At 50.9% G+C, this 24,754-nt stretch overlaps 4 protein-coding genes; 1 reads left to right on the top strand and 3 right to left on the bottom strand.

The window, feature by feature from the left end:
- Window positions 1–2,794: 2,794 nt before the first annotated feature.
- On the bottom strand, window positions 2,795–4,927 carry CHC_T00009461001 (ATP-binding cassette, sub-family D (ALD), member 3). The gene has a single exon (XM_005716666.1). The coding sequence runs from the start codon at window positions 4,925–4,927 to the stop codon at window positions 2,795–2,797; it is 2,133 nt and encodes a 710-aa protein (XP_005716723.1).
- Window positions 4,928–5,990: 1,063 nt separating this feature from the next.
- Window positions 5,991–12,780, bottom strand: CHC_T00010056001 (Glutamine-dependent carbamoyl-phosphate synthase, Aspartate carbamoyltransferase, Dihydroorotase). XM_005716667.1 is given in 2 exon segments: window positions 5,991–6,129; window positions 6,130–12,780. The coding sequence occupies 1 exon segment, from the start codon at window positions 12,778–12,780 to the stop codon at window positions 6,130–6,132; it is 6,651 nt and encodes a 2,216-aa protein (XP_005716724.1). The 3' UTR covers window positions 5,991–6,129.
- Window positions 12,781–14,288: 1,508 nt separating this feature from the next.
- CHC_T00010055001 (Putative Heterogeneous nuclear ribonucleoprotein) lies at window positions 14,289–16,231 on the top strand. Its single transcript, XM_005716668.1, has 3 exons — window positions 14,289–14,991; window positions 15,151–15,843; window positions 16,062–16,231. Exons 1-3 carry the CDS (start codon window positions 14,289–14,291, stop codon window positions 16,229–16,231), a joined length of 1,566 nt encoding a protein of 521 aa, XP_005716725.1.
- Window positions 16,232–16,683: 452 nt separating this feature from the next.
- On the bottom strand, window positions 16,684–17,664 carry CHC_T00005563001 (hypothetical protein). Its single transcript, XM_005716669.1, has one exon. The coding sequence runs from the start codon at window positions 17,662–17,664 to the stop codon at window positions 16,684–16,686; it is 981 nt and encodes a 326-aa protein (XP_005716726.1).
- Window positions 17,665–24,754: the final 7,090 nt, after the last annotated feature.

The raw sequence follows: 24,754 nt of genomic DNA on the forward strand, positions 1-24,754 counted from the left end.
AATCTTTCTCGTGCCTCGCGTTCGTGTTGGGACGCGCGTCGAAACGCGGCCTTTATTATTCCCAATAAATCACTCACTCACTTTGGGACCGCCGCCGAGTTGGTGCGCAGCCGCCATCCCCGCGCTTGCGCTCCTAGGCACTTGTTGCTTTCCGACTCGCGCCTGCGTGTACGCGCGCGATGCGGAAAGCGTTTGTCGATGGGCCACGAGGAACAGCACGCTCAATTCAAGCTCAAAGAGGCAGACTCGCGTGTTTGTCATCGCGGACGCACCTTCTTACCTTGAGAGCACGGAATCGCGTTTTGCTTTATTTTTCCACCACGCCTCAACCAACGTGTTTCCGTGCCCTCCTGTGCCCTCGAAACCCTACCCCACCATCTCCCACACCATTCGTCCCACATCCTCCTCCTCCTTCCGACCCACATCTGCCGATTCCCGCTCTCCCCTCTTCACATTCCCCGCGCCTCGTCTCCTGGCAACCGCGAATTCCGCTTCTCCACTCCTTCTCCCTCCCCCCGCCCCCCACACTGCTGCACAAGCGCCTCTTCCCGCTATGGCGTTCGCGCCGCCCGCCTTCCCCCCCTCCCGCAGCCCGCTGCACGCGCCGCTTCTGACGCCAAAGCGCCCGCGCTTCTCGGCGCGCCCGTCCGTGCGCGCGCAGACGGGCTACATCCCCTCGGACGACGACAAGGCCGAGCCGATGTCGGACGTCCCGACCCAGCTCACGCTCGCGCAGCAGCTCCTGCTCAAGCAGTACGAGGAGCAGGTCGACCGCATGCACCCCGACGAGCGCCGCAAGCTCGCCATCGAAATCGCACGGCAGATGATGGTCAAGGATAACATCCTCAGGAAGGTACTCAAGACTGACGTCAATTTTGGCATCGAGCCCCCCGACCCGGACGACTTGCAGCCGCCCGAGAAGGAGTGAGAGCGCGGTTGGACTGCCCCTCGGGCGAGAAGGGAGGGCCGCAAATCACGGCGTGGAGCTGACGACGGCAATCATTTGCGAGGCGGCCACAACCACGCTTGCGACGCAATCCACTCTGCTGCTGCTGCTGCTGCAGACTGAACGGAGCAACGCGACGTGTGCACCTCCAACGCTTCTGCATGCCGCAGGCGAATTGTCGGTTTAGATGGTTGCTACGTGTCCCTGTGCTGAGCGCTCCCATTTCAGCGGTGGATCATGCATCGAGTGGTGCGGCTCACCCGGGACTGCTAGAATATCGTCTCGTCGGTAAAGGCAATTTTATCACGTATCGATGCAGTTATGTGTCTGCGTGTTACTCGGAGCTACCAGTAATGAAGGACAGGTCGTCCGGGAAACTCCAGTACACTGCTTTGTGAGGAGAGGACGCACTCCAGCGGGAGATACAAACCGAATCTAGAAGAGACTTCGCCGCAGGGTTTGGTTGTGTGTTGATGATGTTGATGAGGAGTCCGGGCTTTCCAGCGAAGGAGTTGTCATATGCTGATTGTTCCGTCGAGTGACTTAAGAAGGGCATTCTTTGTAGGTTCAAGGCGACAAATGAACCGGCCACATGGATGGGCAATGTTCTTCTTTCTAGCTAGAGACACTAGAAACATACTTGTAAAGAAATAACGCAACGGGTGTCTGCGCAGAGCAATCAAAGGACCGTAGAAAGCTCTGTTCAGCATTTTTTTGGCATCTTTTCGAAGAATTTTATACATAACCACTTGATCTCCGAAACCCAACATCGCCCAAGCCCACAACTGAGCACTTTCTGTTGATCACAACCTCAACGTGTCCATGCCCATCGCCACCATAGCCGCTTCCTTTTCACACCACACGCAACCTCATGGATAGTTTGGCACATCATGCGGCATTCTGCGTGCCCACTCTGCCGTTTGCAAAGAGTCCGTGTATCGCTCCGAAGTCATGGACATGTTCTGCCTCTCGAAGTGATGAAAGTGTGTCAGTGCCAAGGAGAGCAGTCCTGCTAGCCGTCGCAAGTTTTGCAGCACAAGCTGTACTTCCCTCTGTTGCTACCGCACAACCAACGCAAGAGGCCGAAACTCCGGCACCGGCCAAGGGGTTTCTTACTCAAAGCGGGCTGAAATACTATGATTTCCAGGAGGGGCAGGGCCCAACTCCAAAGTGGGGAGACTTCGTCTTAATCAAGTATACCGCATACACCGTCACGACCTCTGGCGGAGCGCTCGTGAAGCGCGATAAATCCGACAACTACTCCAAAGTCGGCTATCTCATTCATCATGGAAACGGCGAGCAAATACTTGGCCTGGAAGAAGCCATTCATTCCATGTCCACTGGAGGGCGGAGAAGAGCTATCATTCCCCGTCCAATTGCGTATAGCAACAGCAATCTTGGTCCAGTCCCCGCTTCCGATCGAAAGCGAAGGCAGTTTTCACAGGCTCTTCAAGAGGGAGATGGAACTGTTGTGTATGACATTGAACTTGTGAAAATGTGGAAGGATCCAGACGACAGAGGGTACTACAGCGACGAGACACCGACTGACGAGGAAGTGCTACAGATGTTGAATGAGGACGATTCCGAAAAGAAAAACTAGGTACTATGCTGTTTACAAGACACGAGAGGTTGGTTTGGGAAGAAAAGGTATGCACAATCCAAACCAATGTGTCATTCTACGGTTTTGTACTTATATTCCTCTGTGTAGATAGAGACAAATCCCCAAAATGCAAGGCATGGTGATCGCGAGCTTGTATGTAAAACGAAAGGGCTCCTGTACAAAAATTTTGAGTCTCATATTCATGTGTACCACATGTGCCAATCATGCATTGCAATGCCCCTGTGTCATCATGTGCCGGAAGAACCTGGTACGCCGGAAACAAGGCTAGGAACGTCTCCAGCTTTGATTTCTCTGAATTCGTAGCTTCCCTCTCCATCGAAGGCCAAAACTTTGTCATGGAAACTCCATAGACTAGGGCGGTGGCTAACGCTAATCAGCGTGATCCCGCAGTCCTTCACAGACTGGTACAAGAGCTGCTCGACGTCTATAGAGACTGCCGAAGAAGCTTCGTCCAAGATAGCGTAGTCCGGTTTGTGGAAAAGAAGACGACTAAAACCCAACCTCTGTTTCTGGCCTCCACTCAGGACTTCAGCCCAATCCTGGACGGCATCAAGGCCCCCCTTTCTGCGAGTGATGTCTCCAAGATGCACCATTTCTAATAATTCTATGATGAGGTCGTCTGTTGCCCCTTTCTGTTGGACGGCCTCCGTCCATGTCATCGGGTAAGTAACATTCTCCCGAAGAGTACCGAGTGCGAGATACGGCCTTTGCGGTACGTAGAAAATTCGAGACCTCGACGGCCTATGTAGCGTACCGCCGTATAATGGCCAAAGCCCGGCGAGAACTCGGAATAGAGAACTTTTGCCAGAGCCGTTCGGGCCCGTAGTGAGAACATGACACCCACGCGGGATCTCAAATGTCAGGTTTTCAGCAAGGATCGTACAATCTGGGGACAGCAGGTTAACTCCTGAGAAGCGGACTACATTTTTCTCAGGACCTTCATCTTCTGAACCGACAATCAGCTCTCCTGGGATCATGAGTTCCGCCAGTTTGAGATCCCGTTCAAGGTCCGGGGATGATTCAAATCTCTTCTGCACTGCCCGCTCATCCCCGAGGTCATCGAGAACATGTTGAAGACGGGTGACACGTTGACAATAACCAGTTAGCTTGGTGATTTCCTTCCCCGCAAGCACTAATCTTCCAATAGCACTTGCGAGTTGAAGCAAAAGCCTGGAATTTCTTGTGTACAGACCAGCAATATTTGATGCAGAAGTAGTTTCGGGATCTGTTTTCTTCTTGCTTCTAGTATTGCCTGCCAAAAAGCGTCTTGGGTGATTGAGAACCTGAAAGACCATGGAATCCGTAAAGAAGACAGGGATGGACACAATGGAATATCCTACCACTGTGGCTAGATATTTGACTAGGATTGCGTCAACAAACCCGTTCCTCCATCTGGCTGCGAATAGCTTCTTCAAGTGATCAACCACGTTGTCAAACGCGAGATTGATATATTGCTTTTCACGGCCTCCGCCGCCGAAAAAGGCAATTTCCTCAGAATGTGCAATGAGCCGTGAATGGTGGAGACGGTATTCACCTTCCAATCGTTGTTCATCTGCCGCCAGCTGCCCGAAAGGTGGTTGGACCGCCCGTAAAATTATTGAACAGAAGCCGAAGTACAAAATCATACAAATGGGACCTGAGGGTCCGAGGCTCCTCGATAGTTGTCTCGAGAACAAGATAATATCAAAGGAGGGTTTGGAAATGTTAGAGTACAGATCGGCCATGGAAGAGCAAAACTTTTCAATGTCGACGGTGAGCAACTGATCAATGTTTCGTATCCTGGAATCAAGATTGGAGACCTTGTAAAACGTATTGGAGGACAAGTATTTGTCATGAAAGTGCATACTCAATCTCCTTCGCATGAGCACCTTCAGTCGAGAAATCATGTACTTGAGTGAATTGTTCACAAAAGACATCGGAAACATCATGGTGGCAATATCAATGATTGCTTTCTGGATAAATGCATCCTTGTCGCGGCCGACAATAGCCTTGACGACATGCCCTCCATTGGAGCTTGCCCACAAGTCGAGGTAACTTCTGGCACCCAGCAGGGCCGCGACAGTGGAGAGGGCGAGGAACTCCGTGGAGGCGACGCCTGGAATACAAATTTTGACAAAGGCAGTGAGATTGGCGAAGAACTGGGCATCGACTTTAGCGACTAATGCAGGCTTTTCATCCGAGTCCGTGTCGTCACCGACTCGGTGTCGGCGAGAAGCGCGTAAGAAGCCTTTCTCGAGACGCTTATTTTGCACTGCAGCGTTCCATTTGTGGGCTAGGAGACCGCCAGCAGCTGCTGCAGCGGCAGTGGCGGCCAGGGCGGCGCGGGGCTGGGTGGAGAGGACCGACAATGCATTCGTCATGGTGGGAGGGTTGGGAGGGTGCTCGGAAAATGAGGGGGATGTTGCTAAATGGAGATAGAGGGTTGGGTAGCTGCGGGAGGGGGAAAAGTGCCTGTAAAACGGGAGAAAAGGTCGAGTGGAGGGGTGACAAGGACGAAGACAAGGTGTCCTCGGGCACAAAGTGGAGGAAGTTAGTTTAGGGTGCGAAAAGAATTATTGCCAGGTTTCGAGATAGGACTCACGAAAGAATATTTTCTTATGAGAGGCAGTGACCTGCCTTGTAAAGGGTCGTGGTAACCGTTTAAAAAATCAGAGCGATGTGTTCGAATGGGGGGTAATGTACGAAGAAAAGCAGGAATGCAAGATGTCACCATGCTAGCCGTGGTGAAGCTGTGGCAGATTACCCCAGATATTGTCACGCTGGCGAGAGGCGGATTACATGTGGAAGCATCCAATTATCGTGCAAGCTTCTCTGGCGGAGGTACTGTAATAGGCAAGTGGAACCTTCAATCTTCATATTTTCAATTGTGGCACTCTGCCCAACATTGAAGGTGGAACCCGTGCCACCATATGCGAGGAATTTCAAGTTACACGTGTAACACTCACAACCATGGCCCTGGCTGCGATGGCCCTGGCTGCGATGTCTCTGGCTGCATGGCCCACTAACATAGCTTTCATTTTTCGTGTAACCATGCGCCATTCAACACTACAGTACATACCGTATAGTCCAAGTGTACTGTATGTCATAGACGCGATGGATAGTCTTACACGACTCCATGGTCTTCAATCCCGTCTTCAATGCATGGAGTCGTGTAGGATTCTTGAATTAATCCTAAAAGTCTGAAGACTTTCAGGATTAATTCAAGAATCGTGGAAACAAAACGCAAGCTCTTGGTTACCCGTCTGAGGGGACTGAAGCAATCTCCCAGCAATCTGCCTTCACGAGGTGAGTCGCACTTGCACATTGCGCAAACCCGCAACACCGCACAACCCGCAACCACCGCGTAACCCGCAAACACCATCCTGCTCTGCCAGGTCATCTTGTCCAGTGTCAGTATCGGAGGATTCGATATGATACTGTATGAGTACATTACAACTTTTACTGTACATGAAAAAAAAAGCTGCATATGCGCCACATCTGATAGGCGACAGGGACAGAAGATTCGTGTATTCCTTGAGAAGAATCATCAAAAGAAGAATGTCACACTACTAATGTGCCACTTTTAGTTCTTCCCCAGTACCATGGCAAGGAGTGCCATTCTGACATACATTCCGTGCTCCATTTGTCGGAAGTATACTGCCCGGGGATCGGTATCCACGCTTGTCGAGATTTCCCCATTCCTCGGAAGCGGGTGCATCACAATCATTTGCTCCTTGGCCCGGTACAACGTCTTCGGTGTAATCGTGTAACAATCCCTCACTCTTTCAAACTCTTCAGGGCTTGAAAACCTTTCCCTCTGAACCCGCGTTACATACAAAACGTCCGTCTCGCGCATGATTTCATCGTTCAGATTACGATACTCCTGTTGTTCCACACCAGCACCAGCGAGATCCGCTAGCAGTGCTGATGGCATGCTAAGCGCGTCGGGAGAAACATATCGCATTCTCACGTTATACATAGCGAGTACGCGTGCTAATGAATGCACTGTCCTTCCATGTTTTAGGTCTCCAACAAATGTCACTGTGATACCATTCACTGTTCCCAATTCCTCCCGGATAGTGAACACATCCAGTAGGGCTTGCGTTGGATGTTCCCCGACTCCATCTCCAGCGTTGATTACCGGGTGCTTGGAGAAAGATGCTGCTTCTTGTGGTGCACCAACGGCTGGATGCCGCATCACGATGATGTCAGTATAACAGTCTAGAGTCCGAACAGTGTCTGCAACTGATTCACCTTTCGAAATGGATGATGAGCCAGTGTCCTGCACATTCAGGACCGTTCCTCCTAGTCGTTGCATCGCAGCCTGGAACGAGCACGACGTGCGCGTTGAGGGCTCATAAAAGAGTGAAGCCATCACCTTTCCTCGGAGCAAATTGTATTGTCCAACCCGAGATACCATGGTTCGCATTTCCTGTGCCACCTCGAAAAGCTTGTGAAGGTCATCACGTGTGAATTGAGCCACAGAGAGAATATGGCGCCCGGCCCACCATCCACTCCCATACCCGGGCAGCGCTTTGACGAGCGTGGGACTTGGCTCTGTAGAAGACTTTAGTCCCCCATTTGGTAGACCGATGAACCCGTTCATACTCGTTCCTATTGGTCTGGATGGCTCACTTAGCAGTGTGGATTCTCCTATTGAGTCTGTATCTGTTGGAATCGGTGATATCATGGGACTCCTAGGCGGAATACCCGCAATGCCATCCCACTGCTGAACCTTGCGCTCAGAAATAGAGCTTCGGATTGGTCGCGGTGCCGCGATGGTGGTTCCACCAACCGTTTCGAAACGAGGAGGTCTAGATAGACCAAATTCAGAAGTAGGCGTCTTCACATCAGGGGTGTCCTGCAATGAACCTGCAAATCCAACCTGATCCGTCATGACATTGCTTCCGGAACCAGGCTGAGCCCAAATTTTGCCGTCAAGATACAAGACCTGGCCATTGTTCACAACTCTACGCACGTACCCACGGCATCGAATACCGGCCACATCTGATGCAGCAGCGCCTTCCCATGTTTCATCGACATCAATTTCTACTCCAGATGAGCCAGATAGAACTGCTGATAGACCCAAGATCTGGGCAGGTCGGTCATATAGACGGGATCGAACCCATTCAATATCGATGCGCCCCGAATAAACTGATTCCAGTAGTAATGGAAGGATCAGACTTGGAGGACCAGTGATTGCGTCTAAGACTTCCAGATTCTCCCACAAAGCCTCCTGATCGCGTCGATCTATTCGGTTGCTGGCATCTGTCGCGTACAAATCTAGAATATTGACATCACAAGATATCCCCAGTCCTCTTGCCTTACTGGCTTGAATAAGCTCAATATCCTCTTTTTTGTTCACTTGTCGAATATGTACTTGACGGGCAGTTACGACTGCTGCAAAAAGAAGTGCTGCCAACGTACTCCCGGATGCTTGCACCATAACTGGCGCCTCTTTAGGCCAAGCTTCAAAATGTTGCATCCAGGCGTCGACGCCTTTGCTCTTGTTCAAGTCGGCAGCTGTTGGATGAATTCGTAAACCGGCCGCCCGTCCGGCCAGCGGACGAATGACGGCTGCATTCCCGGGTCTCGCTGTAACAAAGAGGGAAAAATCGCAGCAAGCTTGAGCCCGAGCTTCCTTAAGGGCATGTGAGTAGTCTTCCGGTGTCTGACATCCCTCAGGTCGTAGTGAAATTCCAGCAAGGGCAAAACCACCACGCAGCGCTTCACCGGTTGCCGAGGCAAACGTCTTCAACTTTTTCGCATTCAGTCGTAGTTTGGAGGGGTGGTCCACCGCGGTATCGAGCAATATTAAACCTGGTAGGGGTATAACTCTGGCCGTAAACCTCGCATCATACGGACCTAACGGCAAGGAACGCTCCAAGTTGTGCATCAAGTCCATTACTTTCACAAACAGCTTCGCGCACTTGATGTTCGTTAGAAGTGGAATGTTGAAATCGACAGCTGCCCTACGACAGAGGTAACCTGGGGATTCAAAAGAAGCGAGGCGCCGAATTTTGTTGTTGGACGGAATGTTAATGAAGAACTCAATCCGGCCATCTCGGAGCATCTTTTCAACCGTGTTTTCAACTTCTGACTCCGTATATTCGTTCTCTGCCGTCCACAAGGCAACCTCAGTTTTCACACCATGCTCCTGGAAGAAATCAGCCGTTCCAGGCGTCGCAATCAGCTTGATTCCCATTGCCACGAGTCGCTTTGCTGAGTCAAGAAATTCAAGCTTCTGCTTATATGACCCAATGGAGACTGCAATAGATTTTGACGGAGGGGTCTTCCCTGTTGCAATAAGACCCTTCATGTAGGCTTCTTCTCTCGATGCCCCGTAGCAAGCTACCTCCCCAGTTGAAGCCATTTCGACTCCTAGAATGGGATCGGCCCCAAGTAATCTCGTAAATGAAAACAGTGCTACTTTAACTCCCACAAATGGAATCGATTTGACGTCAACCGGATACCTCTTCACCGGCCTACCCAACATGACTTTTGTGGCTAACTTTGCAAGATCAAGGCCGATTGTTTTCGATATAAACGGAAACGTTCGGGAAGCACGCAAGTTACACTCAATGACTTTGATCTCGTTTTCTTTCGCGATGAACTGAATATTCATGGGACCTGTAACGTTGAGAGCTTGCGCGACTTTTGCTGTCGCCGCTTCCACTTTCTTCACCGTAACCTCATCTAAGTCCTGAGGTGGTAATACGAGAGTAGCATCCCCAGAGTGAACACCGGCATTCTCTACATGTTCCGACACCACATGCATAACAAGCTCTCCCTTGTCGGCAACGGCATCGACCTCAATTTCCTTTGCCTCAAGAATAAATTTGGATATTACGACAGGACAGTCGGGGGAAACTGTGGCAGCCTCGCCCAAATAGGATTCAAGGTCCTCAGCTTTGTGCGCCACATTCATGGCAGCTCCTGATAGCACATATGATGGTCGAACAAGAACGGGGTACCCGACATCGTTACAAAATGCTTTAGCATCAGGAATAGAGGAAAGTTCCTTCCATCGAGGTTGATCAACGCCAATCTTGTCACACATTCGTGAGAACTTGTACCTGTTTTCGGCACTATCGATCATTTCCGGGGTCGTGCCAAGGATTCGAGCGGACTGTCTATGTAGTTTCATTGCAATGTTGTTCGCTATCTGTCCACCCATCGAAACAATGATACCAGAGGCCCTTTCCATGTCATAAATGTCCAGAACACGTTCGAACGACAGCTCCTCGAAGTACAAGCGATCACATTCGTCGTAATCAGTGCTCACCGTCTCAGGGTTGTAGTTAATCATTATCGACCGTATCCCCTGCGATTTTAGCGTCCTGGTAGCTGATACTGCGCAACAATCGAACTCTACAGAAGACCCAATCCGGTACGCACCGCAACCAAGCACGATTGTACCATTTTCATTAAAGAGAACATCATCTTTCCTTAAGACGCGACATGCAATGCTTGGAGAGAAGACTCCTTGGCGTCGAAGTGCGCGAGTCAAAGCGCTTGTGCCGGCATACGTCACGTACAAATAGTTTGTTTTAGCCGGAAACTCTGCCGCAACTGTGTCAATCTGTTTGACGCACGCACGAATATCTCCGTCCACCCGCAACTTTCGAACAGCGAGCTCTGTGTCGTCGATAAGGGTCGCAACGTGACGGTCACTGAAACCCAGCTCCTTGGCTAGAACAAGCTCGTCAATTCCTATGCTTGCTTTCGATCGCATGGAGGCTTCGCACTCAGAGATGCGATGTAGCTTGTTCAAAAACCACTTATCAATCTTTGTTAGGTCATGGAGCTTCTCAACCGTGACGCCTTTCGCAAATCCGTCAGCAATCGCAAGAAGGCGATCGTCCGTGGGCTTCGTCATGGCTTCTTCACTGTAAGGCACGATTCCTGATTCAAACCCAGAAACATAGTTGTCGCCAGCCATTCGCACAGCTTTTTGCAATGCTTCTTCAAAAGTGCGTCCGATTGACATCACCTCACCAACAGACTTCATAGAGCTTCCAAGCAAACGGCTAACTCGAGTAAACTTCTTCAAATCCCATCGTGGAATCTTCACCACTAGGTAATCCAACGAGGGCTCAAAGCAAGCTGATGTTTCTTTTGTGATTGAGTTTCGTATATCTGGAAGCGACGTGCCTAGTGCGAGCTGAGCTGCAACGAACGCTAGTGGATATCCAGTTGCTTTGGAAGCGAGCGCGGAGGATCGACTCAAGCGCGCATTCACTTCGATGATGCAGTATTGCATGCTTCCCGGATTGAGCGCGTATTGAATGTTGCACTCACCAACAACTCCTAAGTGTCTCACTGTTCGAATAGCCGCATCACGCAGCATGTGATATTCTGCATCGCTAAGTGTTTGGGAAGGCGCGACGACGATAGAATCACCGGTATGGATACCCAACGGATCAAAATTCTCCATGTTGCACACAGTGATGCAATTGTCGAAGGCATCACGAACGACCTCATACTCAACTTCCTTCCATCCTCGCATTGAGCGCTCAACCAATACTTGTGTGCTGGAAGTGAAAGCGCGTGATGCAAGGGCCCGAAGCTCCTCGGCATTATCAGCAAAGCCAGATCCCAACCCTCCAAGGGCAAATGCTGCCCGAATAATGACAGGATATCCAATATCCTCGGCAGCTTTTAGGCACGATTCAATGTTCTCACATGCCTCTGACTTTGCAAAGGGTTCCCCAATTTGTGCAAGACGAGTATTGAACCTCTGGCGATCCTCGGTATCAAGAATAGCCTCAACGGGAGTTCCCAAAACCTTAATATTCAACCTATCTAACGCACCACTTCTGTACAATTCGACGCCACAGTTCAGGGCTGTTTGCCCGCCAAACGTCATAAGGATGCCATCAGGTCTCTCATTCTCGGCAACTTTCAAAACATTTTCAGGTGTGACTGGCAAATAATAGACCTTGTCTGCCAGACCTGGAGAGGTCTGCACGGTTGCTATGTTTGGATTAATGAGCACAGTGCGCACAGACTGGCTCTTCAGAGCCTTAATTGCTTGCGAGCCAGAGTAGTCAAACTCCCCCGCCTGCCCAATAGACAGGCCACCGGAGCCCAGCACGATAACTTTCCCGATAGCATGTCCTAGCCGGTTAGGTTCCGACAAGCTCGCCTTGACCGCGCGGTCGCGAATTCTCTTCAGCGCCGAAGGATAGTTGAACAGGCCACCAACTTTCTCGCCATTCTTCGCTTTGCTCGCCGCCTCGACAAATACATCGAACAAATACTCTGTGTCTCGCGGACCAGCAGTTGCTTCAGGGTGAAATTGCACCGAGAAGAATGGCAAGGTCTTGTGAGCAATACCCTCATTGGTGGCATCATTGGCATTGACAAAAGTAGGATACCAGTCCGCATGGTCCCCCATCGAGTCCGTATCAACAGCAAATCCATGGTTCTGCGAGGTGATGTGACAGCGACCAGTCGCAAGCTCAACACACGGCTGGTTGTGGCCCCTGTTGCCATATTTGAGCTTGTACGTGTCAAAGCCTGCAGCGCGAGCGAGCAATTGATGGCCCAGACAAATACCGAAGACTGGACGGTTCGGGCGTCTATTCATGGCGTTCGTGATCTCCTGGACTGTCTTAGGAACCATGGCGGGGTCTCCGGGGCCGTTGGAAATGAAGATGGCGTCGCAGGCGTCGTGCGGCTCCAGGTCTGCATCCCATGGTACGACAACCAGAGACTCGGCCTTGGCTCGCAAGGCACGGAGCTGGTTATTCTTCGCGCCGCAGTCAACAATGAGAATGCGAGGTGCGCCAGGTTTGACCGACAAGCCTTTGATTTGGCGCACAGATGTGGTGGAGACATCCGCGACGAGATTACGCAAATTGGGATCTACAAGGGGAATCTCCGGACCGCCCGTATAGCCCGCCACGACGAGGCGTGCAAGCATAGTGCCAGCTTCACGAATGACCATGGTGAGATGGCGCGTATCGACGCCCGTAATTGCGGGTACTCGCTCCTGGCATAGCCAATCGGAAAGTGAGCATTTGGCATTCCAATGGGAGTACTTATGTGTGTAAGCGGCGACGATGAGGGCTGCTGGGTGGATGCGGTCGGACTCCGCGTGGCAAGGAATGCCGTCCGAGTCGCAGAGTTTCATGTCTGGGACGCCATAGTTGCCTATGAGGGGGTATGTGAGGACGAGGAGTTGGGCGGCGTACGAGGGGTCTGTGAGGGCCTCCGGGTAGCCGACCATGCCGGTTTGGAAGACGGCCTCACCGGATGTGGAGACCGAGTGGCCGAAGGAAGTACCTGGGAAGACATGGCCGGAGGAGAGTTGAAGATATGCGGGGGGGCCGTCGGGGGTGGGGGAATCGGAGGGTTGTCGCATGGTGGGAGAAGGGGTGCGGGAGGGGATGCGGAGGGTAGAGGTCGGGAAAGAAGGAGGACAGTTGCGATGGGGAGGTGCATTTTGAGAGCGGAGATAAGGATGCAACCCGTGGGGATCAGACGGGCCGCATTTGAGCTTGGAATAGCAAGAAAAGTGCAGACGCTCCCATGATTGGACCGAAGAATGGCAGCGTCAAGAGCGAACAGAGAGCACAAGACGGGTATGGGTATAGATGGGCGCATACGTGTGCGGTGCAGTATGAGGAGCAGCCACGTGGCGCAAAATGGTGAAAAGCGGGAAAAATAAATGGGCCATGGTAGCACGGGCAGGCTTCCATTGCGGTTGGACAGCAAGCTGCGATGACAACAGGTATTACACCCGCGCTTTGCGAGGACGACGGCGGTGGCGTTGCCGTGAAACGTGATGCACCCGGCAGGATCGGGGCGGGAAGATGTGATCCGCCCTGGGAAATTACAAAAGGCCGGAAGGAATTGGCACTGGCCGGGCGAAGCGCGAGCAGCGTGCCAGGCAACGCTGTGTGCAACGTGCGGCAAACAGCGCGGGCCAAGCGGGGTGCGGAGCGAATGGGAGCCGGCCAGGTGGGGAGCGTCTGCGAAACTCCGCGCTGGAGGGGAGGCGGGCGCCACTTGTCCGGCGCGTGTTGGCGCGCCCGCCTTACAGCTGGGCAAGGCATGCGCACAAGACCGCAGCGATCGGCGAGGCGGCCGCCAGATGGGGGAGCGATGCAGGGCTGTCAGAGGGCCTGGCCACCTGACACCCGCCATCGGATTTTTTCCTTATTTCTCATCCCTTTTTTTTTCCGTCTCCCTCCCCTCTCCACCAATCCGCTTTCTCTTCGCCTCCCTCGCATCCCGCTCGCCTGCCCTCCAACTTGACTGTGCACCGCAAAACAGCCACACACTCTCCCACATCCGCCCTCTTTGCCCTTCGCCATCTGCTTCTCTCACCGGCCGTCAACTCCCCCACCCCCCCCCTTCCCCCCCTCCTCCCCGCCCCCCTCCCCGCCCACCCCCCTCCATCCTCTTCCCCTTCCCTCTCTTCTTCCATCCGCCCCTCTTCCTTCCACCTCTATCAAACCCATCAAACCTACACCTCATCCCAATCCCGACACCCATTCAACACCATCCGTCCGCCCTTGCCAACCTGCACACGAAAGCTCACCCATCTCCCAGTCGTCAACCTCAACTAACGCTCCGGAATTTCATCCGCTTGCCCACATCTTACCTCTCTAGTTCGACACTTGTGCCCATACACGCATCGAACGACCAACCCCGCAACCGCACACAACCCGTCCACATCCGACACCCGGCGTGTCTCGCCGCCCCATCGGTTTCACATTCTGTGTTCCCTCAATGGCCACCCTTCATCCCCCCACAGTCGACGGCCCCTCCCCGACGGCCGCAGCCCCTGAGCCACGCTCGGCAGATCCCCCCGCCCCCGATCAAAATTGGCCCTCCGATTCTGCCGATCCCTCCGCACCCGCACCAACCGATAATTCTGAACAGGTAAAGGGCGAGGATGAAATCCTCTACGGGCAATCAGCCCAAGCATCCCAGTCTAACCACATCCCCCAATCGCAGCATTCCGGCGATCCTTCTCAACCCAATCCTCAGCAACCAAGTGACCCCACTGCCCTCGCCGCCGCTGCCCTCTACCAACAGCAGCAGCAGCTCCATTCCCAACAATCGCAACCTTTCTCCCAGCAGCAGCAACAGCACTACATGCAGCACCAGGATCCTTCTGGTCAAGCACCCGCTCCTCCCAACCCCAACCAGGGCCCCGCTGGTCCCTCCTCAAACTCTGGCGCCGGCAGTAAGATCTTTGTCGGCGGCTTGTCATGGGAGACCGGAGAAGAGTCACTGCGTCGCTACTTCGAGCAAATAGGCACCGTCACGGATTGTGTCATCATGCGAGACCGTCACACTGGACATCCGCGTGGCTTCGGCTTTGTCACTTTTGCCGATGATGATGCTGCCGGTGCCGCAGCAAGCAGAAGGCACGATCTTGATGGTCGGCAAGTAGAAGCGAAACGCGCTGTTCCTCGCAACGAGGGCGGTGGCGGAGGCAGCGGACCAGGCGGACCAGGCGGGATAGGCGGAGGTAGTCAGGGCGGTGGTGGCGTCTTCGGCGCCGGACCCCGCTCCCAGCAGCAGTCTGGTTCGCGTTATGGTGCCGAAGTGTCCGGACCGGGCATGGGTGGCGGTGGGCATCGAGCACATCACACCACCAAGTGCAAAGTATTCGTCGGAGGCCTGCCGTCTAGCTGCGGGCCAGACGAGTTTCGTGCCTACTTCTCGCAGTTCGGAGAGGTAGTTGATGCCCAAGTCATGATTGATCATAATACTGGTAACTCAAGGGGGTTCGGGTTTGTCACCTTCGGAAGTGAAGCCACCGTGAACTCTGTAGTAGGACCAGGAAAGTCAAACACTGATCATGAGATCATGGGCAAATGCGTCGAAGTCAAGCGGGCCGAACCAAAGGGCGCGCCTAACGATAGAAGAAATAACCGAGATAACTACAGCTCTGGGGGTGGGGGAGGAGGTATGCGCGCAAGTGGTGGGAACGCAGAGGGAATGTCAGGCAGCAATGCAAACGGAGGTGGCACTAATGCAGCTGCGGCTGCAGCCGCTGCCTATTACAGCAACTATCCCGCGTCGCTAGCTGAGCAGTATGGCGCATACTATAATAGTCCTCAATGGCAGCAGTATTACGCAGCCATGGGTTACAACTTCAATGCTTATCCTCAAGGTTACAATCCGTACCAGCAGTATTTGCAAGCTTACATGAATAACGCCGCTAACGCCGCGAACGGTGGTTCAGGTGGTGGTACAATGCCTTCTGGTGGAAGCGGGGATGCAGCTGGTACTGGGGGAACTGGCGGTGGTGGTACATCTGGAGGTACTAGTGGTATGTTTCAAAGAGTTTCATTTCCTTTCACTCAATTGTCTGATGTCTAGCGAGGCATGGAAGCCCTACTCGGCTCGACAAATTCTGTCGACGACCAGTGGTACCAGCCAGATGACGGCGACTTTGCGGGCGCGCACGAGCTCACGCAGCCAAATCTAACATACATTCTTCTCCATGCTTTTTTATATGAATGAAAACCACCGTTCCCTCGTTTCTAGGATATGACAATAATCAAGGTGGCGCAGGAAGATACGGCGGTGGTGCTGGAGGGGACATAGCAGGTAATGCTCCTCAAAATGGACACGGATCAGGCGGTAATAATTCTGGTCCAGGACCGGGGTCGCGCAGGTCATCGAGAAGAGACGACCGGTACCATCCTTATCGCTAAAATGGCTTTGGGTGCAGTTGTCCAGCATCTCATTGCTGTGTTAGCGCCTGCCAGCCAAGGGCACATGAATCCGAAACACCACGAAAGCAAAAGCATGGAAGATTAGGGGATAGGTGCACTTGCTGCGTTCAGAAATCCACAGCAAATGCTCCCCGCATCATAGGTTTCGGTAACCAATCAAGATTCATGCAATCGAGCCGAATTTGAAACAGTTTATGTGGCAGCGCCAGCGTGAACGTGGTCTTGTCAGGTACAGAATGAAATGCCTGACGCGCGTCTGCTCCTCAAGTCTTTGTGATAGTTGTAGTCACCCACTGTCTCAGACGCTCAGGCCTATGCATAACACTGCACGGAGACCATAATAAAAGGATGCGAAACCTCTGTCTCAGGCAGAGCGGGACACAAGCCGACAAAGCTTGCGTCATGTCGCAGGCGAAAAGCCGCATACTTGCTTACACACTGCTTTTGCATGGCGAAAAAGACGCGAAGTTATCATCGCTTCCCGTCAAGGACAGCGTGATACGTTGTGTGAGCAACTCATTGGAAACCATCCAAATAAAAATCAAAAACGCCGATGTGCCGAGGTACTCAAGAATAGCCAGCATGACAAAGCGAGGGTCCTTATTTGGGATCATCTTGTAGGGGATCTGGGCCTTAACCGACCCCCAAATGACACCAAACATCCCTACCACCATAGCCTGTATGCCAATGAGCACAAACATCACCCTGACGCGGGACATTTTTCGTCGCTGCTCGCTGTCAGCCGAAATCTTTGCATACGAAAACAATGCATGCGAGAGGCACCAGGCTGCGGAGCTCAGCGCAAAACCGAGAGCGAAGATGTGATGAAAGAAAAACCAGCCTGGAATCGCTGTGAAAAACGCCAAGAAGAAGGCAAGCAGAATGCCTGCATACAAGCCGACTCTCAGGAGCACGTCGCAACTGACAACGCGCGGCAGCGGGAGGCATAGCCATCTCCGGCTCTTACCCCTCGTGACTGAGAGCGTGAGCGCCGGGGCGGAGCGGACGTGCCTGGCGCCGTCGAGATAGGCGTGGTGGAGGAGGTAGAGAGCGGCGGCGACGGGGACGAAAAGCGCGGCGGAGAGGGCGAGGCCAAAGGAGAGGACGATGCGCTCGGGGTCGCGCAGGCCCGCGTCGCTAAGGTACGGGTACGGGTGAATGTGGAAGCGGCCGGGGATGAAGTGCGTCAGGAAGAGGGCTGTGAGGATGGTAACGGATGAGGTGATGACGACAGCACGCGCGAGCAGGTGGGGGCGCAGGTACAGGACGGGGGTCCCCATCGCGCAACTCGCGGAGGTGAGGGGATAGAGCACTGGTGGACTGAGAGGGACGGATATAAATTTGTTGTTGCTTGACTGCGATGCTGACAGAGTGAAGCTGTTTTGAATCTCACCGTCGTTAGGAACTGCCATAGAGCGCGCCCGTTTCCTCAAAGCAGAAACGTTCCATTCCAGATCGCTTCGGGCCCCTGCTTGTAGGGTACCTGCCAATCAATGGTCGCTTTTGGTTATAGTCATGAGGTTGATGGGCTCGGGTCGGTTGTCGGAGGAGCATCTCAACAGCAATGACAGTTTGAAAGGATACAGTGGATCCTCGCTAACTGCATAAAGAGGGGTGCACCCCATTCTTGAACATGTACCTCCAGATCTGAACATGCAAATTATTAGAAAAACATAACCCACCTTCGGGCCATCTACAGTGGGGGGGCCCGCTCCCCTGTGACTAAAGGACCTTTTCAAACTAAATTTGTGGTCAAAAACAAAAACAAATCTGCTGGCAGATTTGTTTTTGTTTTTGACCTGGCACCAGCCTGACCGAAGACATCTCCGATGCGGGCAACCCATTCGTGGCCGGGGAAACCACGCCAACCATGCCATCTATGATAAACTAGGCTTTGTGGTTTAATTGGCTAAGAGATGTGGGGAAACTCGTCGAATTTCAACCTTATTTGACAAGACAAAGGAGATAACAGAGGATGTGGCGGATAATAACAGTAAAATTGGAAGATGTGCTGCCGGAACATCCTTTGACCACTCCCCATACTGACCGCAAAGCCGCTACCAGAAGGCCCCCACACATGCCTTCCTCTGAAAAGGAAAACCATACAGCGTTTCGCCACGCCGACCCAGCATACTATCCAGGGTCCAACGTGTACCGGCTTTCTGACCCAACATTCTATCCTGGGTCAAAGCTCTGGACAAGCGTACTACGCGCACAGTCTGGCTGACCCAACATTCTATCCTGGGTCCAAGCTCTGTACAAACGTACTGTCGTGGACCAACCTGTAGCAGCTCGGCAACTCAACTAGCTGTCGTCCGAAACGTCTCTAACACAGACTCATGCCCCAGAATCAGCGCGTACGGGCTGGCTGACTGAACATTCTATCCTAGGTCAAAGCTCTGGATAGGCGAATCGCACTGTCCTGTACCAACCTGTACCGTCTCAGTGACCCAACATTTCATCCTATTTCATAGCTCTGATCGAGAATGACGTTCATGGTCAGCGTGTACCGGCTTGTCGACCAAGCATACTATCCAGAGTCAACATTCGGCACCCCGCTGACTCAACAGCTATGCTTAATACAGACGTCTAGTCTTAGCAGACAAACATTTTACCTGTATTAACATCTTTAAGTAACTAAACAACCGACAATAAAGGCAGCATACTACCAGTCTATGACGAGGTTTATAAACCTAAAAAGTTATATCTTTTTAACTTGCGTCGTACCTGATGCGAGCAGTGATTCGCTAAATGTTTAGCTGAGAAACAACAACGTATTTTTGAGGTTCAAAATTGTATAGCTACGAATTATTGAGATAACAGATATATTAGTGTCATTTACTAAGTTCCAGGGGCCCTTGAGTAGAATAGCTCATTTGTTCCGAATGCAGTGAATCCTAAGAGAGCTTGAGAGTTGGTTACGTCCTCCATTCCATTGTACTTCAACATTTTGCTGAGACTGTCCCATGAAAAAGCACGGTAAAGAAAACACAGATCTCTTCTGAGAACCTAATAGTGATATCCGGTCCCTCCCTTTCTCGCACTGTGCTCTGCACGTTCTTCAATCCCACAAAACTCACCTATTTGGCGGAGAAGTCGTCTGTACGTCGTGCCATCAACTTTTGTGCCGCCTTGCAGTACATGTGAGCGCACTTGAAGAAACAATGATCTATTGCAAATTTTATGCACATGTAGTACACATAAGCAACTGAGAAGGGAACTCAGTCCACAAATTGATATGTTCACCCCCTTTGAAAACTGAAAGTAATTGTAACTTCTATTTCTGTTTTTGGTTACCGGAAGAACTCCCATGACCGGTGAGGCAATGCAGTGTCTAGTAAATATTTAGTCTTGCACCTTCAAATCCAGCATCTCTGCCCCTCTCGGTACTGAGTGAAACTGTATTATATTTACGCATGCTGCTTGTAACTTTGCATAGTCAACTGTGGGATCTCTTCGAGCGGCTCGCGGTAATTGTCGCTTCACGAATGTGGCGTAAATTGCCCGCAGATCTTCATGAGTTTCTTGGTAGGCTCTTCTAGTGATGTTGGCTCTCGAGAGGCGTTGTGCTTCATCTAACCTTCGTATCAGTGCTTGTATGTCGGGCGACTTTCCTGGATTTCCACTGAACCCTCCGTCAGGGAGCCGTACATATTCTCCATTGATTCCTCTTTTATTCCAGTACGCAACGACTGCACTCTTTATCGCTCCACCAGTATCCATGGCCTTATTTCCTCAAATCCTTCCTCTTTTGGACCGCATCTAAATTGAATCAGAGCACAAGCGATGTACACAGGGGTTTTCTCTGGATCTCGGCTTGCAGAAAAATCAACCTCGTCTGGCTCAACTCCAAATGAAAGGAGCCACTCTTCGTAAAGATTCATCGAGTATTCATATTGCTTTTGGGAAGACTCGGATGTAGGAATTCGTTCTATCTGCCTTGAGATCTGCGCTGCAGCGGCTACAAACTCCCTCTTTCGGGAGTTTTTCGTGTCCATGTCTCCTCAATTCGATGATGTCCTGAGTTTCGGCACTTGAACCAGTCCAACACCAGTCTCCTCTCCGGAGTGAGATCTATCTCATACGCCGTCTGGCGAAAGGGATTCGCGGGAGACCTGATGGATGGCTTTGAGTTGACAAAGATTTGCTGTAAGGCACCGGATACCTTCCAACTTTGCCTTGCAACGCAGTTGCGTCCGATCGTATGGGTGTAATGTTTCTGTAGGAACGCTACTCGAACGCAAAAGGCCTTCACAGTTGATTGGTTCTAGCCAACCAAATACACGCTGTACAGAGAGTTACAATTTTTTTGTAACCTTTATTGCGCATAGCATGTAGGATAGGCCCACGGCGGCAAGCCATGAAAGCGTCCTGAATCAGAGATATCGAACTCGGATCAAAAAGAAGATAAAATTTCCATGATCCAACCCAGGATCATGAAGCCGACTTTCCTGGCCCCGGATAGGATCCTTGGTTGAAATACTCTGACCCTGGATAGGATCCGGGGTCGGAATGTTCTGACCCCGGATAGGATTCTGTGTCAGGTTGCTTTGACTTGGGATCCTGGGTGAGGGTATCTTCAGATCCAAGTTAATTTTGCCATACTTGCAACTCTAGTTGGTCTGAGGGTTTTCTGGTTACAGCATTACTGCGAGAATAAATAATAATGCCGTTTGAGCGTCATGTCATCCGCAGATCAAATACTGATATCCTGATCCAACTTATTACGTAAGAGACCAAAGGTCACCTAATACATGACCCTTGGTCTCTTTCGTTTTTATCTCCGTTGCAGATATTGAAGGACAGCCACCTGACAGGTACCAAGCAATGAGGAGAACGGCAAAAGAAGCTATAGTGGGAAATGCGCGGGTCCGAATCGCGATAAAAGCACAGACAGCTCGTGAAGTGCAACGCAGTAAGGTTGTTAAGGAAATCATTAGGTCTTCCGGCGCTGCAACCAGAAGTGATGGAGAAACTGAGCAGATAGTAGAAGCAGAAACCCAGCAATTGTGTCCAATTGAGTCCCTTCCAACTTCATTTCTGAGTTTTCAGCCAGACAAACGACATAATCCTATCAATACGCCTCGCGGTAGTACGATATTGAACGGGTTTGAGGCATCTCTGAACTCAATGGAGTCTGCCCTCGACCCTAATAAGCCCTTGTGTCTGCCACAGGGAACACATCCACTCACAGGACAGGCGCATCCGTCTCTTCTTAACAACCCAGGTCGGCTAGCTAGAGGTGAAGATACCGCGGCTTTATCGAATACCATCTCAAGCTCTTCTTTTGCGTTTCAAGTCATCAGCAACAACTACAACATCACAAATAACGCCGTCCCCGGTACTCTAGAAAAGCGTTCTCTGTTCAAGGGCGTTGTAAAAGGCGTTGAGAAAGGAAGGGTTTGAAAGTCTTCTATCATCACACCTGGTAAGACAATCAACCCGAAAAGAAAGTCACAGTTACATTTCATTCCACCCCCCAAACGTGCTATAGGAGATTTGCCACGCGTGGAAATACCGCGATCTACCGAAAGTATCCGGGATATCCTAAGGTGGTGGATATTGCCTGATAAAGTAGCTGCACTTGAGAAAGGCTTAATGTACTGGCCAGTGGAAGAAAGGAACGGAAAATGTTGAGAGATGGGAAGATCGTTTCAAACAAAGCACTCTATGCGAAGCGCAAGACGATGTCTATGGCCTTCTTCCACTACGGCGAGTCTAATTCTGTTGTGGGTTACGAGAAGGCATTCATCTCCAATTCTGAACCGAGAATGGTAAAGAAAAACTACGCGAGATCTTGTCGTTATAGCAAGGAGAATGAGTTATCAAAACTGTTTAAGTTCCAAGACGTGTGGAAGCAGTTCACGATAATGTAATGAAGAAAAAGGAAGTTGAAGCAGCTCTGTTTATCGATTAATACACGTAGGTAACTAGTGCAGACTTTACGAAGGTAAAATGCAGATCAAGAAGCTACCTCCGTCTAGATTTCTTGTTTGCCACAGACAGTGAAGGACATGAAGTTTCTCTCCTCTTACTCTCTTCTTTGGATTTTTCTCATGATCTCTACATTCATTTCGCTCGTTGCTTTGGATACGCTTCAAAGCCTCTTGATGTTTCTCAATGTATTTAGCCTTGAAATATTTAGCCCGCGTGCTTTGTGCACTGCATTTATGATCCAATGTCCCTCTGACCAGCCATCCTGTACCATCCCGAAGGCACTTCGCCACTAACTGACCGGGGCCCTTGTTCTTAGAGTTGTAGCGTACGCATCGGAAACGAAGACTGGCAATGTATTTGTTTGCAAATTTCCTTTTTTATGGGGTGTGATAAAGCCTTCCAAGGTAATGGCCTTCTTCGAACAACTCCCCGAGACGTGCGAAGAGATCTTCGACATTTTTTTCAAGAACTGCTGCTATTCCGGATGGAACTCTTGTGTCATGAGGAAGATCCACACTTTTAGGCTGTACAATGCTGTGCCTTTCATCGTTAAAGAAACAAGGAAGGATATTCACACCGGACAGTGAATAATTCTCAAGTGAGAATGATTTTTTCGACGGTCTGCGTGTTCCAACGCATTAATGACATACTTCTGGCACTGCTAGATACTTCTTCTATCTCACCTGGGAAAAGATCGTCTTCAACTGGTGCCGAAGGTTCTGAGGTTTTCTTGTATGTAGTCAACTTGTTGTAAGCGAAGGGATGCGATTCACTGTGAGCAGATAGTTCAATACGCCTTGCCAACGCCGTTTCTTTCATGAATGAAATAACCTCAATATCAGAGAGATTACGATGTTTCGTTTCCGCATAAGCCATAACAATTAGAGATAAGTGTGATTCAACACATTGATGAAGGTACCTCTCTACAACAGATGGTGATTGGCCAGCCCGAGAATCATTACCCTCTCTCACCGTTAAGGTGTGAGCTGCAGCTAAAATGTAAAACCCGCAACTCTAACGATCCGATTGCTTGTTGAGCTTCAAATGTCCAGGGCGTGGTTCTTTTTGTTGATCTTCCACTGCAGTTGTAAAAGAGAAATTGAAGATATTCCTTCGCAGTCACAAGAAGCCCCTCTGGAGCTTTCCATCCGAGGCCATCCCCAAAGAAAAGTTGTGCTTCAGGGATGAATTCATTATTGGAAGACAGCAAGGACATGATGTAGCCCCAATGAATGTTTCCTAGATTGATGGGTAAAAAGATAGAGGGAACCGTATTTACTTTCCTACAGAGGACACTGCCAAGATCTTTGCGAAGCGTTCTTATTGACTGCCGGTTCAATTTTCGTTTACGATTTCTTTTGCGTAGAGTGTTCTCAGAGCACAACGCAGTGCCCTGATTCGAATGCCCAATTATAACAAACCGCTTTGGTTCGAGCTGATCCAAACCGGCATCGAGAAGCACACTGTGTAGCTGCATCTGTGGTTGGCAGTACTCAACCCAACTCAACACCTCATCTTCACAGGATTGTTGCTTCAAGTTTCAGTCTATGTAAGAGCGAAGTACATTGATATCTTCTTTGGTAAAGTTACGTTTGGTACCATCTTTAGCGATAACCTCATCGATTTTGCTGTATGAAATTCAAGAACGCATCCACCTTTGCCTGACGTTCACCCTTCTCCGTAGATAAGTTTACATTCGCAAAGACAGAGGCAGACCTCAAGCCCTTCATGCTTCCACAGTCCCTCCAATCGGAACAAGTCTGCACCAATATTCCTGAGCGCTTTTGCTGGTGTTACCTCATAACCAGATGGCAGCCGCCAAACCTCGTCGGCAGCACCATGCGGCTCCCGAACCAAACCTTCGAGTCATTACAGTTCGGAAACCTTGACTTGAGCGATGTGCTGCCCCGCTTCAGCGTGAGACCAGTCTCAACGCTGTATAACGCACTTCTAATTTCATGCAGAAGGCATGGGGGCGCGAGACAAATAAACAGCGAAAAGGCGCGGAAGAGTAACAGGCAGGAAGCAAGAGTAGTTGGGAGGATGCGGGAGTTGGCATGAAAGATAAGTACAAGAGTAGAAGGGGGGAGTCGAGAAGCATATGAGAACACAGCGAAATGGGGCCCGGGATGGAGGAGGGATCTCCTGTCGATTTTATGTGGGGCTTGTAGCAAGATCACTAGGTCGCGAATCTATGTTGTGTAATGGTGAGAAATAATGAATCTCAAATATTTGGTAGGAAATTGGAGGAAATTGGATCGACTACTTTGGTAAAAGGTTGCGTTCTGAGACCAAGGTTGAAAGCCTATTCCTCAGGTATCTAGCTGACGCGACATGGCTTCTTGCGATAAGGAATCGAAGAAGACAGCAGAATGCTGCATTTCATTTCGTTATACTACCATGTACGTGAGCGATGTGTTTCTGCTTCCCCTTCCTTCTTCGACGTTGACGCAATTGGGACATGGACAGTTTGCCAGTTTCTCGTTTTTCTCCGCAGCATGCCTTGCTCTTATTCCCCCTCTTTGGTTCCTTGTTCGTCGTCCTGTTCGTCTGGCTAGCTCTAAA

The sequence above is a fragment of the Chondrus crispus genome, genomic scaffold, assembly GCF_000350225.1.
Source record: "Chondrus crispus Stackhouse genomic scaffold, scaffold_3, whole genome shotgun sequence".
Taxonomy (NCBI): Eukaryota; Rhodophyta; class Florideophyceae; order Gigartinales; family Gigartinaceae; genus Chondrus; species Chondrus crispus.